Source organism: Lactuca virosa, chromosome 5, assembly GCF_052849685.1.
Source record: "Lactuca virosa cultivar CGN04683 chromosome 5, Lactuca_virosa_CGN04683_v6, whole genome shotgun sequence".
Taxonomy (NCBI): domain Eukaryota; kingdom Viridiplantae; phylum Streptophyta; class Magnoliopsida; order Asterales; family Asteraceae; genus Lactuca; species Lactuca virosa.
Genome location: NC_136430.1, coordinates 351,769,944 through 351,785,883, shown reverse-complemented (window position 1 = coordinate 351,785,883; position 15,940 = coordinate 351,769,944). Strand labels below are relative to the sequence as shown.

The window sequence follows — 15,940 nt, the reverse complement described above, 5'->3', positions numbered from 1 at the left end:
AACACTAAAAACAACTTATCCACATATTAAGTTTCTATAACACATAAACTAATCCAAACTTGCATGTTTTTTTCTTATTATGTTTTATACCACATAAGCTAGTAAACACTTTTATGAAAAATCATAAGTTAGTTCTAATTAATAAGTAACCCCAAATACCTCAAGTCATGTCCGTTAAAATTCGATAAGTCAAAAACAAAACAATATCTAATTGCATTCTAGTTAACATGGATATGTTTGTGTTTCTTTGTTTCTTTGCAGTTGTCGGCATCAAGATTTTGTAAAACATGATATGATCGTACTTGTTTGTATTTTGATCTTTCTTTGTTCAGAGTCAGCACGCTCCAATCTTCAACATTTGTGTCTAAACAGACTTTCATGCATATATTCAAGTATATTATATCGCTCCTCAAGTATAAGCCATGCATACTACACGGTTAAAAAAAAGAACAATTTATCTTTTTGCTAATTAAGTCATTAAACTTGGAAAAATAACAACTGTAATGACATGATATTTATCAAATTTAATTATCAAAAAGAATAACTTGTTAGACAAATGAGTAAAAATAAGATAGTTGATTATTTATATGGATACAATATGATGTGTGGTGCAGAAGTAGTCCATAAACAAAGAACATGCACATGGGTAGTCGCTGGCAATAGCCATTTTCTTATTCACTTCCCAACCTCCAATCAGTTAATTACAATCCACCCTCCTTAAATTCATGCACATTGTCATGTAAACCAAAAGAGTATGGATTTTGTTTTTACGTTCTTTGCTCATTTGTATCGAATAAATCGTTTTTTTAATGTCTTTTAAATTGCAGCAATCTCAAAAACCACATGAGTCAATCCCACTTCATCCCTCCTCCAATCATAACCATCTTCATTCACCGCTTTTTGTAGCATCGTAACAAATCCATTCAAGATCCTCATCATTCATAAGATTTATCAAGATTCTGTGTCTAATGGAAGAACCTGGAGATCTTTTAGAAGATAGTTGGTTCTTTGGAAACTTACTTCACACAAAAACAAGAACCATTTCTCGATGTTATTCTGATCTTACTTCCAGTTCTTGCCCTCCTCTTCCTCCTCTATGTTCCAATCAAGAATCCATTGTTAAGAATGAGAGAAAGAACTCTAGCGTTTCCTCAAGAAAGCAGCCACCCATTGCTCCTCGAAATCTAAACAGAACACCATCTTTGCCAAATTCAGTGGAAACACGATCCTTTATAATGAAAAATACCGACACAAGTCCGCATTTGAGTAGAACATCATCCATGACAACTTCTGAAGATGAAACTGATCAAGAAGAGGATGAAGAAGATCAAGAAAGTGAGTTTAGTTTGGGGAGATTGATAAGACAAGCATCGATGAACTCTTCACATACATCAAACCCATCTCGAAAAACATCTAAGGTACATAGTTTTGCAAAGAATATATCGAATATCAAGATTAATCTATATGTATAATTAAAATCGGGTTTTGCATGCAGGCGATGATGGAAAACATGGGAAAGAAACCCGAATTAGGTCAAGAAAAGATTCGTGATGTGAGGAAAACTGAGAGAAACAGAAGCAAAAACATAAAGATTAGTGGAAAGAACAAAAATGGTGCTCCTGCAATTCCAGGAGGATGGGTTGATAAGAGTTCATCAGAAGACATGAAAGCACATATCAAGTATTGGGCTAGAGCTGTGGCTTCTAACGTGCGCCAGGAGTGTTCATGATAGCTAGTTCGTTGGAATTGGAATAAGTTTCGAGTTAATAATACAACTTGATCATGACGGAAATAACATGTCCAAAGCTCTCTTTAGATTCATTTTTTGTCTAATTCTTCCAAATTGGCTGTAAATTTTGTCCCTTTCCAGATCTATAAATGTTTGAGTGAACTGAATAATTGGTCTCTCGAATTTGGTAGTACTTTGGTTACACAACAAATATAATTATTTCACAAGAATAAATTCATACCAAAAAAATGTGAATTTTATTTATATATTAGTTATATTTTCATAACTTTTCCAAAAGTAATTTCGGTTTGTTTATTTATAAACAAATTGATTTGGGTTACGTATTCTTTCTAGAGACATCCACAATTCATTGAAATCTATAAAATTTAATACATTGTCATATCATCTTTTTACATTTTATACAACGCTATCAATTTTTTTTTACAATACGTTAAATTCTATAAAGTTCAATCGAACATTACAAAAGTTAATTTATAGTATTTATTTAGAGTTAGTAAACTTTCTTTTTTCCCGTTGAAGAGTTTAATGACCATTAAATTTCAAACTAATTGAATGACAAAGTGACATCTCTTAATAGTAAAGTTTCACCTATTGAATGACAATTAGATTTTTTACCTCATTGAACTCCCTTATTAAACTCATCATTGTGGATGCTCTACGAACCTCTCAACCCATACCACCACTTTTTTATAACTTGTATACTTTGAAAGTATCCCTTATCTATATTGATTTTAACGGTTTTATGTTGCATCAACTTAATATATAACATAATATCCCACCATTCTCTCTTTACCCACTCCCGCCGAAAACCACCAAGACCAACTCCCTTTTTTTATCAGATCTAAACCAAGTGCCCATAAATCATACTCAGTTCCCAGGAATCACACTCAGTGCCCTTATTACACCCGTTTCTCGGGTACTTTTCATTCATAGCTTAAATATAAATTTTCTTGCAAAATGGTCCTTACATAGGGCGTAAGTAATGAATTACGCACGGCGTAAGTCATTAAATGGACGCGGGGACTTTATGCTCTACGCATGGCGTAATTACTCAAAACCCCAACCCTAATTTTTTTAGGGTTGAGACCCTATTTAAAGACCTTAAGTCCCTTGAGGCCTCCCTTACCATCAACCTTCACTCTCCCAAGCTGTCATTTCGAAACCCTAATCCCTTGTGAGCTTGTTTGAGCCCTTTTGTGTGTTCTTGGTGCATATTGAAGAATAAGAAGTCTATCATTGTGGATTGCGGTGGCTTAAGCTTGAGGATCCAGAGCTTTCACCTCTTTTTCAAACTTCTAGAGGTATAAAGTTGTCACATTTATGGTTCTATGGTTTAGATCTAGGTTAGATTCTTGGTTTTCAAGCTTTTGGTCCCATGGTTTTGGTTCTTGTGAGTAAAAGCTACTCCAGAGCTTAAGGTTGTCACTTTATGTTGTTTCTGAGGATCATATATAATCTTTGTTTCTATCGTTCACCCATGCATGGGTTTGAGGTCATTAAAGGGTGGTATGGACCTAGGTTTTGGTTTTGGGCTCTATTAAGCCATGCAAAGGCATAAAGTCAGGAACTTTATCCTTTGAGATGACCATTAGGTTTAGATATGAGTGTTAAACGTTTGTTCTTAAGATATTAAGGGCTTAATGTGGGAGTTGGCAAACTGTGAAGTTACGCAAGGTGAAAACCTGGCTAAGCAGCGTGTAGCCTGGTTTGGCATCGTTTTCGGTGGAAACACTCCACGCAAGGCGTAGAGCAGGAGTACACATGGTGTAGCCCCAGAAAAGGAATTGGTCGTTTTTTAGGGATTTAGGCCATGTATGGAAGGGACTAGCCTTGGAAAGGTAAAATGGTCTTTACCCTACTGAGAGAAAGTATGTAATGGACCCTTGATTATTGGATTATCACCAAAGTTGTTAATTAGGGTTGTTTTGGATATGTTCAGTGTGAGGAGCTTTTATATTAGCAACTCGAGTGTGAGACTTGTTTATCTTCAGAATGATGTGAGTTTTCTCATTATACTTATGGGTCGAAGGCACCAATGTTGGCCCACTGAATTTTGTAATATGCTAATTGTCTTTGTGATACTTGCATGGAAGACCTCGGGGGTAGCCTGTGGCATTTGTATGAAAGACCATGGGGGCAGCCCATGGTAATTACATGAAAGATCATGGGGGTAGCCTATGACATATGTATGAAAGACCATGAGGGGCAACCCATAGAAATTGCATGAAAGACCATGGGGATAGCCCATGACACTTGGATTGTAAGACCCTAGAGGTAGCCCATGGAAATTGTATGTATGGTATGTTGTATTTTGGGGATCTCGCTAAGCTTTATGCTTATAGTTTTATGTTTATGTTTCAGGTACTTCCGGTTCCAAAGGTAAGAGTTCGACGTGATTGCATCACATCTACCAGCGTTTCGCATTTTATGATATGATTTGTACTCTAATAAATATTTTATACATTTTCACACTTTGATGGTTTTGGAATGAAAGAAGGATGGTTTTGATAGACTTATAACAAAAAACTTTACATAGAATATTTTGGGACGTTCCAAGTTGGTATCAGAGCCCTGGTTTGAGGGATCCAGGCACTCTCTAAAGTGTGTCTAAACTCAAACTGAAGAATTGATAAAAAAAATTCATAAAAGAAATGTTTTTCTAATTCTTTTTTATAGAAATAAGGGGTGTGATGCATGCAATCGGCCGAGCTCAAGTAAGTATTTCCCAAGATACCCTTACATGTTTTATGATTGATTTTCATTTGAGTATATGAGAGTTGCATGCTAGTATGGATTCAGATGTTGGATAGACTGTCCTGATTAGGTTATGGTTTGTTATGGATTACTCGATGCTTGAATGTTTCTTGCTTTGTGATTTGGGGACTTCCATTAATATCAGCTGACTACTAAGCATGTACGTTAAGTTACATGTTATAAGGATTAGATAATTTTAGAAAGTTTGGTTTAACTCGATTGTGTAACTCTTTTTTGAGTCCAACCGTTGTAGCGTGAGACCTTGCAGTCGAAGGATTATCTAGTACCCGTAGTATGTAACTGTATTTGGGAGGTAGTTAGAAGGTATTAGGGGGAGTTTCTTATGCAGCTTATGGCGGAGAGTGGTGTGGATGGAACCCTAGGAAAGCCTAGGAGGTGTTAGCACATAGGGCATTCTACCATGTGAGTGAAGTATGTGATAATAGGGAAGCAACTTGGAGGATTCAGGACAACCCTTGGGGAAAGTACGGACAGGTGTGGAAGGTAGTATTGAGCCCGTACTACTTAAAGCACAGGATCAATACTCGAACCAATGGAGGTCACAAAGTTACTAACGAGATTGTAGTGTGTGGAGTTCTCCGAGTGTTATCTGATGGTTTGCATTGTTTGTTTTCAGTATGGTGATGACATGAGGAGGAGTTTCAAGTTAAGGTTCAGTCTCTGGTGTCGCACCTATTGATGCAAGTTTATGCGAGTTCATTGCATCTGAGATTATGCGAGGAATCCTTGATGTGACCCCTATGATGTCCGGGTCGATCAAGGAAGGTATTGTGGAGTTGATGGAAGAGCGCTTTTAGGATTTTTGGGTGGAGATAGCCGTCGGATAGTTGGGTGCACGCACGCTCTTGTTCACGGACTTTCGGAGGTGCACATGAGTTCTTCGGGAAGAAGGACCCCATTATCAGCAGTAGGTGGGTTGCAGGGATCGAGCACACGACTGGTGGGAGGAGGTCGGCCATGCTATGGGAGTACCGGGTGTGGAAGCCATGAACTGGCCTGATTTTGTGACCAGATTTAGAGCGGAGTTTTCACCATCTATTGACGTGCAACAATTAGTGAGATATTTTCAGGATCTCAGACAAACTATGCAAACGGTGGCGGAGATCACTGCTCAGTTTAGGGAAAGGGCATTGTTGATTCTGTAGTATGCTACATATAAGGAGATGAAGAAGACCTGGTATCACAATATGTTAAGGGATGTCATCAAAGAGTTTGTTAGATTTTTGGTGTGCCGTACTTTGGAGGACATGATTGATAGGGCCCATGAGTGGGAGATTGAGCTGGAGCTATTTGAAGTGAAAGCCGGTTCAGGTACAAGTTTCTGAGGGCTCAACTAAGAAGCCCAAGACTTTTCATTCTCAGTCTAGAGGCCAGCAGGGCCAGATCCGTTAAGGAAAGTGCGGGAAAATACACGATGGGGTGTGACGGGTTGGTGGTTAAGACTGCTATAGGTGCGGCAAGACAGGTCACATGAGCATGGATTGTACCCAGGTATCAGGACTGATTTGCTTTCATTGCAATCAGAGAGGCCACATGAAGGTCGATTGTCTGAGTCTAACAGTAGGGGAGGTTGCAGCACTAGCTCCAACGACATTAAGGATTACCGACGACCTCCAGGGCAAGGCGGAGGGGATATTTGTGAGGAGTCGAGCTTTCCAGCTGACAGCCGAGGAGGCTAGTGCAGAACAAGATGTGGTTACTGGTATTTATCTTCTACCTATCTTAATTATTATTTTTTTTGCTTAATGTGTATGTGATTGTATGGGGACGTTTTTAGTGAACGATGTTTCGGACTTGGTTCTTTTCGATTCAGACGTCACCCGATTGTTCATATCTCTTGTGCTTAGCAAGAGATTTGGTGGTGTTCCTGGGAGCTTGATTATCCGCTATAGGTGGAGATCGCCGATCATCGTCCAGTGAGAGTATCGAGGGTTCGTCGGGGTTGTATTTTGGAGTTATTTCGAGAGAGGTATCCGATCGACTTCGTTCCTATTCCTTTGCGTGAGAGCAAGGTTATCATGGGGATACATTGGTTGAGCCCTAATGGGGAGATGATCGATTGCACGCACCAGTTAGTTTGGGTTAGAACCCTAACTGAGGGAGAACTAGTTATTAATGGTGAGGGTGCTCAGTGTGGACCAACTCTCTGTTTAGCTACGAGAGCTAGGAGATATCTTCACCAAGGTTGTTCTGGTTTTGTGGCCTACATGTTGGATACCCGAGATGAGGGAAAGAAGACAGTACATGATGTTCCGATCGTTTGGGAGTATCCCGATGTATTCCCGGAGGATTTACCTGGAGTGCCTCCAGAGAGGCAGGTTGAATTCCATATAGATCTGGTTCCAGGTGCGGCTCCGATAGCCAAGGCACCTTACCGGTTAGAACCTCCAGAGATGCAAGAGTTGTATAAACAAATACAGGAGCTATTAGACAAGGGGTTTATCAGACTAAGTAGTTCACCCTGGGGAGCACCGATAATGTTTGTGAAGAAGTAGGATGGTTCTCACAGGATGTGCATCGATTACTGGGAGTTGAACAAGCTGATGGTGAAGAATCGTTGCCCACTCCCAACGATCGATGATTTGTTTGATCAACTGCAGGGCGCATCTTGGTTCTCCAAGATTGATTTACAGTCATGATATCACCAGATGGGGGTCCGAGAGGAAGGCATGCAGAAGAATGATTTCATAACTCGTTATGGTCATTACAAGTTCGTGGTGATGCCTTTCGGGCTCACCAATGCTCCGGCCGTGTTCATGGACCTCCTGAACCACATGTTTAGACTGATGTTTGATCGGTCTGTTATTATATTTATTGATGATATTATGTGGATTCTAAGACCAAGGAGCAACATGAGGACTATCCGCGAGAGGTTCTGGGGAGTCTGAGGAGGGAGTGGATTTATGCCAAATTTTCCAGGTGCAAGTTCTGTTTGGCGAGGTGCGGTTTCTAGGGAACCTTGTTAATTAGAAGGGGATATTGGTTGACCCGAACAAGGTCGAGATCGTGATGCAGTGGGAGGTACCGAGTTCTCCATATGAGATTCAGAGTTTCCTTGGGTTAGCAGGGTATTATCGGAGATTCATCAAGAACTTCTCCAGGATTGTAGTTCCGTTAACCAAACTGACAAAGAAGACTGACACTTTCTGTTGGGGGCCTGAGCAGGAGGCGGAATTTGAGAATTTGAGACAGAAGTTGTGCGAGGCTCTGATTTTGACCCTACCCGAGGGCATGGAGGATTTTGTGGTTTATTGTGATGCTTTGATCACAGGGTTGGGTGCAGTGCTTATGAATAGGGGCCATGTGATTGCTTATGCTTCAAGGCAGTTAAAGCCTCATGAGGAGAATTATCTTACTCATGATTTGGATCTAGGGGCAGTGGTTTTTTTCCTCAAGATTTGGCATCACTACCTGTATGGGGTTCGTTGTATCATTTACATGGACCACAATAGTTTGAGATATCTGATGGATCAGCAGAATCTGAATGTGAGGTAGAGCAGGTGGCTCGACATGTTGAAGGATACGATTGTGAGATCCTTTATCACCCTTGAAAGTCCAACATGGTGGCTGATGCTCTTAGCTGGAAGATGGCTAGAATTCCTATTAGATATGTGTGTTTGAGGATGACAGTGATTACCCCACTCTTGGAGCAAATTTGTGGGGCTCAGATTGAGGCTATGAAAGAGGAGCACCGGAAGAGCGAGCACATAGTGGGTTAGGTGTCCTATTTTGATTATGATAGTCGGGGATTGTTGACCCCATGGGTTCTGTATTTGGGAGGTACTCGTCAGATTCTGATGGAGGAGGCGCACAAGTTGAAGTTCTCTATTCATCTGGGTGTGACAAAAATGTACATAGACCTCCGAATCAATTGTTGGTGGCCCTACATGAAGTGGGATGTGGCTTGGTATATGGAGAGGGGCTTGACCAATAGGAAAGTCAAGGCCGAGCATCAGCGACCGCATAAGAAGTTGAAGTCGTTGGGTGTTACCGTTTGGAAATGGGAAGAGATCACAATGGATTTCATCACGAAGCTACCGCGGACAGCACGAGGGTTGGATTCGATTTGGCCCATCGTGGATAGATTGACCAAGAGTGCATATTTTATCCCCATTCAGGAGAGCATCTATACGGAGAAATTAGCAGATGTTTATATCCATGAGTTTGTGGCACGACATGGGGTTCCGGTATCAGTAGTCTCAGATTGGAATGTATGCTTTACTTCCAAATTCTGGAAGATATTCCATGAGGAGTTGGGTACTCGACTGCACTTCAACATGGATTTTCATCTGCGGACTGATGGGCAGAGTGAGCGAACTATCCAGATGCTGGAGGATATGCTTCGGGCATGTGTGCTGGATTTTGGAGGGAGATGGGATGCGTATCTCTCATTGCCCAAGTTCTCATACTACAACAATTACAGTGCTAGTATTAATCGACCTCCCTTTGAGATGCTCTACGGGAGGAAGTGTCGAACCCCAGTTTATTGGGGTGAGGTCGGTCAACGATTCATGGGGAGTATGGAGGTGGTACTCAGGATTATGGAGTTGATACAGATGGTGTGCGGCAGGCTTCTGACTGCACAAAGCTGATAGAAAAGTCATGTTGATAGACGCCGATCATATTTGGAATTTCAGATCGGGGATATGGTACTCTTGAAGGTGTCACATTGGAAAGGTGTCATCCGATTCAGGAAGCGGGGCAAGCTGGGCCCAGATATATTGGTCCTTTCAGGGTTATTTCCCAAGTGAGCATGGTTGCATATCGTTTGGATCTACCCGAGGAGCTTAGTCAAATTCAAAGCACTTTTTACGTCTCTCAGCTGCGGAAGTGTTTGGTTGATGACTCCATAGTGGTACCTTTGGTGGATATTCAGGTGGACGAGTGCCTGAACTATATAGAGAGATCGGTTGCGATCCTCGATAGGAAGATGATGACTCTGTGAAACAAGGTGGTGGGCTTAGTGAAGGTGCAATGGCAGCACCGGAAAAGCTCAGACTGGACGTTAGAGCCTGAGGATGAGATGAAGGAGCATTACCTAGAGTTATTTGCAACGGCGGACTACGAGGATGAAATCCGATTCAAGTGGGGGAGAGTTGTAACACCCGTTTCTTAGGTACTTTTCATTCATAGCTTAAATATAAATTTTCTTGCAAAAATGGTCCTTACGCGAGGCGTAAGTAATGAATTACACAAGGCGTAAGTCATTAAATAGACGCGGGGACTTTAGTCTCTGCGCAGGGCGTACAATCCTTACACATGGTGTAATTACTCAGACCCTAAACCCTAATATTTTAGGGTTGAGACCCTATTTAAATATCTTAATTCCATTGAGTCCTCCCTTATCATCTGCCTCCACTCTCCCAAGTTGTCATTTTGAAACCCTAATCCCTTGTGAGGTTGTTTGAGCCCTTTTGTGTGTCCTTGGTGCATATTGAAGAAGGAGAAGTCTATTATTGTAAATTAGTGTGGCTCAAGCTTGAAGATCTAGAGCTTTCATCTCTTTTGCAAACTTCTGGAGGTATAAATCTCTCACCTTTATTGTTCTATGGTTTAGATCTAGGTTAGATTCTTGGTTTTCAAGCTTTTGGTCCCATGGTTTTGATTATTGTGAGTAAAACCTACTCTATACCTTAAGGTTGTCATTTTATGTTGTTTCAGAGGATCATATGTCATACAAATGAAATCTTTGTTGATATCTTTCACCCATGCAAGATTTTGAGGTCATTAAAGGGTGGTATGGACCTAGGGCTTGGATTTGGGCTCTATTAAGCCATGAAAAGGCATAAATAAGGGAACATTATCCTTTTAGACGACCATTAGTTTCAGATTTGAGTGTTAAACATTTGGTCTTAAGACATTAAGGGCTTAATGTGGGAGTTGACAAATTATGAAGTTACGCGGGGCGTAAACCTAGCTACGCCCCATGTAGCCTGGTTTGGCCCTGTTTTCTTTGCAAACACTCTACACAATGTGTAGAGAAGGAGTACGCATGGCATAGCCCTGGAAAAGGAATTGTTCATTTTAGGGCTTTAGGTGTAACACTCATAATGTGGTAAGTTTCCTTTTAGCCCTTAATGCAAATTTGTTAACCATTTGGTCCCTAGCTAGTACGCAGGGCGTACTCTATAAGTACGCTTAGCGAACTAGCCCATTCCTGATCGCGGTTTTCACCCACATACGCGGGGCGTATGTGGAGTACACATGGCATACGTAGTTCAGGGGCAAACCCTAATTTTTAGGGTTTGCACCCTACTTAAACCTCATTATAGCACCTCTTGGACATTTTTGATCAGCCTCCATCTCCCTTTACCCTGAAAACGAAACCCTAAGTGCATTTGGTGAGATTTGAGCTTGAAAGTGTGTTTGTTGGTGTTTTGTGGTGAAGAAGTGTGACATCCCCTAATTTCTCGGCCAGAAAAGACCGATTTAATTTATGTTTTTTAAAATAAAGTCAGAGAAATCCTTTTAAAAGATGTTGCGGAATTGGTCCCCAAAACAAAACATGACAAAAGTTTGTCAAAACCTTTCTTTAAGAAATATATAATTTCATTTCATATCAAAACCTCGGGATGTCATGTTCCGATACAGATCAAAAGCATAAACAAGACATTATAAGCCTTTCAACAGTTATTTACAACTACTGGCCTATAATCCAAAAATCTCTCATCATCCTCCGACTATGCTCGGGGTCCACTACCTGTAACATAAAAAGCTGAGTGGGTCAGGCTTAGGAGCCTGGTGAGCATATAGGGTTTTCAACCCACAATAATAATAAACTTATTAAGTTCATTAATCAACAATAACCCTGATTACCCATTCCCGTTATCCTCACTTTACATCCCTAAACACTTATCACAAGGGACCTACCCTAAAGAATATCATCGGGATGGACACTACTGCTAAGGGGACTCCTCAACCATACATGTCCTAAGGCAACCCTGAGGGGGATGGAGTACAGCAAATGAACACCCAAGTTCATTAACACCTACAGGTTGCGGGCCTGCCAGCGTTCCACTGGACTGTCTAGAAAAGTCAGTGGTCGTCATCCATACTCCGCTAGATGACTGGATCACAATCACATCGAGGCCTCTCATCATTTTATTTCATCACACATCAACTATCTACCCATGTTTTACCCAACATATTTGTAGATAAAAATACATATACAGTTTAAAACTTGTATAAAACATCTATTCAACAGTCACCTCAATTAAACAATTAATATAATTACACATAGCATGTATTTTTATAGAAAATACTTCATATCTAGGTGTAAGATGAAGGTGACTATACACTAACTTGATTTACTGATAATCGGGCAGCACTTCGTTTCCTAAAACGATCGTTTTTAATAAAACCGGGAGTTTTGTTGAGAAATCGGGCTCTGCGAAGGTTGGGCTTCAAAACCGAAAAGATAAATTTCTCGGGCTTCTCAGGCACTTCGGGGCGTATTTCGGGTGTTTGGTATAATATCGGGGCTTTGGGGGAAGTTGGAATGAAAGAAATATTGAAAAAGGGCTAAAATGACAAGTTTTCAAAGTATCACCGGGAGGTCTCGCACCCTCCTATTTATAAGGGCGAGGCTCCTGATCCAAGGGTTGAGACGTCTCCACGCGTCAGCAGATCCGAAGCGAAGGCATATGGGTTGCACGTGCGAGGGCCCTGCTGGAGGCTTCTGATTGGACCGAAGTCTAGTGGTCCGAGGAGGGGGGTTCGTGGCGCACCTGCGAGGCTCGGACACGTCAGAAGGGCACGCGTCGGACGGATGCGAGGCGGCTTCGGACGGCTCTCCGGATTCGAACACGCGTCTGCCAGCTACTCGGATGATTCAGCAATTTCGGACACGTGGCACGTTTTGAGTGAGGGTGACGTGGCCGGAGTCCACCTATGCGAAATTTCTCGGATTTGACATTTTTTCTCGATTTTTGTGCAAAACTTCTAAAATCCATAACTTTCGCATACGGGCTCCGTTTTTTACGTTCTTTATATGCACGCGTAGGTAAAATTACGCTCTACAACTTTCTTTTAGAATTCGTTGGATAATTTTGAATTTAATTTTTATATTATTATTTTTAACAGTCCGGGACAGGAAATCCGTTAAAAATTCATAACTTATTCATCCGACGTCCGTTTTCGTCTGTCTTTTTACCGTTGTGCTACTATTGACGAGACCTTCGATTCTTGTTTAGGTTGTGTCGGCTAAAAATCACTCGATCTAAAATTCGAGTTTTTAGTTGTCTACTGCTAAACTGAAACGTAGAAAAATCATAACTTCCTCATACGAAGTCAGATTTGGACGTTCTTTTTATACATACTCTCGGTTTAACAAACACTACGACTTTCGTTTAGATCACTAAGGTTAAAAAGTAGTTTATCAAAAACTCATTTTTTACGACATTCGGCACCGTGCCGGTTTTGTCGCAAAACTTCGACAAGTCATAACTTCTTCGTTATAACTCGGATTTCGGTATTCTTTATATATCTGTAATCCTTGTCACGCCCACTACAAATTTCTTAATAGATATCGGCTTGATCTAATATTTATTTTCGACGCTCATTTTTATTCTTAATTAATTAAACCCTAATAATTAAGCATAAAACACATAATTTTCACATAATTCCTTTTCATTTCTTCAAAATGAGTTACAAAGGTTAACCTAGACTATAACGTCAATATTAATGCCTAGCCTAGAAACACGGGCGTTACAAGAAGAAGAAGAGGAACACTTGGAGGAATAGCTTGAGCTTGTAGATCCAGACTTACCTTCACCTTTACAAGCCTTTTGAGGTAAAAAGCTCTCACCTTGATGATCTTTTGTGCTAGATCTAATTTATGGGGTTTTTTATGCACTTTTGAGTCTTTTGAGTTAAAGTTGAGCTTTTGATCTACTCCAGAAGCAATCGATGCTAGATCTTAGCTCCATTAAGGCCCCATGTTCATGAAAATGCAGAATTTATGGAGGATATTGGTCCATGCAAGCATTAAGATCCTTATTAAGCTCCCTTTTGAGCTTTGAGTCCCTTTAAGTCATGCATGAGTGTAAAGTTTCCAAATTTACGTGATAAGTCACCCTTAGGGACCTGATCTGAGAGTTTGGCAAAAGGTTTTAACTATTTAAGTGCTTAATGAAGTAGTTTGGGAGCCAGAAGTGTACGTTGGGCGTACGAGCTGAGTACGCCCTGGGTACTCAGCAGATGGCCATTTGGGCTTGTCATTCTCGGTTTGGACCATAGTTTGGGCCATGTTGGGCCATTAGACTTCTGATTTGGGCTTTTGACTAGTATATTGGGCTTCCTTGGATTTAGGCCCATGATGGGTTTTAGGCCCAATTTGGAAGATTGGACTTTAGGTAGCCACTTAGGCTTTGGGCTAAGTTAGAAAAAGGGTAAAATGGTCTTTTACCCTGGTTATGGGCAAAGTAGCTTAGATTCTTGGTTATGGGACGAGACCCAATTAATAATTGGATATTATTTTGATGATGAAAGCGCAGGGATTTTCCCTGACCAGCAGGCAGAGATTCATTTGCGTATTTCAGCAACTAGAGGTGAGTTTCCTCACTGTGTTTATCAGGTCGAAGGCACCAATGATGGCCAATGTTTGTTATGTTAGGATGCTAGATGTCTGCATGACTCTTGCATATGTTATGTGCTTGTATGCTTACAGGGCGGGGCCTGATGACCATTCTATATGCTATTTATCTTTGTGATTATTGCATGTGTTATGTGTTTATCTGTTTATTTGTTTATACATATACCGGGCGGGGCCCGATGACTGACAGATCTGTATACCAAGCAGGGCTCAATGTCGGGCAGGGCCCATTATATGTTTATTATGTATGGTATGTGGTATTTTGGGGAACTCACTAAGCTTTGTGCTTACAATTTTCCGTTTTTGTTTTCAGGTACTTCTGGTTCGAAGGGGAAGAGCCCGGGATGATTGTTGTGCAGACACTACCTCGTTACGCATTTTTATTTTACTCTGATGTTTTGTGATGTAGTCGATACAATTTGTTTCGCCATGATTTTTATGATGATGTTTTGGATAATAGTTTTGTTAATTTTAAAAAAAAAAATTGGTCTTAATTTTTGGGACGTTACAAGTTGGTATCAGAGCCTTAGTTTGAGGGATTCGGACATACTCTCAGGTGTGTTTGAACTCAAACTGAGGGTTTGTTAGAATTTTTTTTAAAAGAAATGTTTTATAAAAAAAAGGTTTTCTAATAAAAGAAAAGGGTGTGGTGCATGCAATCGACTGAGATCAAGTAAGTTTTCCCAAAATACCCATACATGTTTTATGATATGCTTTGATTTATGAATCTGTTAATCGCATGCTAGTTAGGGTTAAGGATCTGCTTAGGATTTGCATGATAGAATGCTAGGAGAGATGCCTTTATATGCCTACTGAATGAACTTGTAGGCTCGCATGATAGTACTGATTAGTCAGTGATAGGATGGCATATTTAGGTTATGCTTGATTTCTATTAATCAATGCTCGAATGCTGCTTGCTTTGTGCTTTTAGGAGTTCTCACTAACTTCAGCTAACTAGTAAGCAAATATGCTAAGTTACATATTGCGGAAACTAAATAATTTCAAAAGGTTATGTTTTAACTCTATTGCACTGCTCTTGTTTGAGTCCAACCGTTTTAGTGTGAGACCTCTCATTCGAAGAATTATTCGGTGTCAGTGATAGGTAATTGTATTCTTGAGCTAGGTAGAGGGTGATGGTAGGAGTTCCTTCTGCAGCTGATGGCGGAGAGTGGTGTGGTGAATGCGCTAAGAAAACCTAGGAAGAGATTTAGTGTTGGGAGATGTTAACGTATCCCTCAGGAAAGACGTTAAAGAAGAGAAGTCAAACTAGCACCAAGCTTGGCCTAGTTAGAGTCTGGTCATACCCAGTCTGAGGCCAAGGCCAGACCTCCGCCTGCATGGACTCACTGGTATGGTGGTTAAGGGGCAGAACTACGCCTTACCCTCTTCTCCCCAGGAGAAATACCCCGGAAAACATGGAGCCAATCAGAGAGCTGCACTTGCCTATCTGACGACAGCCGTGATCATCATTATATCGAAGATTCCCCTCTAGCTAATGGGGGAACGAGATAGAAAGATGTGATGGAGGATCCTTCAATACGGATCTGCCACGTCTCGTCTCACGAGGGAAGGCTCAACAGAATCAGTTAGGAGGCATGTGCCTCTCGATCAGGTATAAAAGAAACCTTCTTCCCCACGGAGAAGGGGACTGGACTCTTTTTCTCTCAGACATTCTCTATCTTCTCTCGGAATCAATTGTAACTTGATCGTCGGAGCTTCGTCCTGGGAACCAATCCCGGACATTGTCTAACGATCATCTCTTTTCTTTGTACTGTGATATCAGGAGAAGGAACCAGCTCGACACCCACCCTTGATCTCAATCA

The 15,940-nt window shown here is 40.9% G+C and overlaps 1 protein-coding gene across 1 annotated transcript; it reads left to right on the top strand.

Annotated features, from left to right (window-relative positions):
• The first annotated feature begins 722 nt into the window (after positions 1-722).
• LOC145113714 (serine/arginine repetitive matrix protein) lies at positions 723-1,922 on the top strand. The gene is made up of 2 exons (XM_079049771.1): positions 723-1,418; positions 1,496-1,922. The coding sequence occupies exons 1-2, from the start codon at positions 969-971 to the stop codon at positions 1,727-1,729; spliced, it is 684 nt and encodes a 227-aa protein (XP_078905897.1). The 5' UTR covers positions 723-968; the 3' UTR covers positions 1,730-1,922.
• Positions 1,923-15,940: the final 14,018 nt, after the last annotated feature.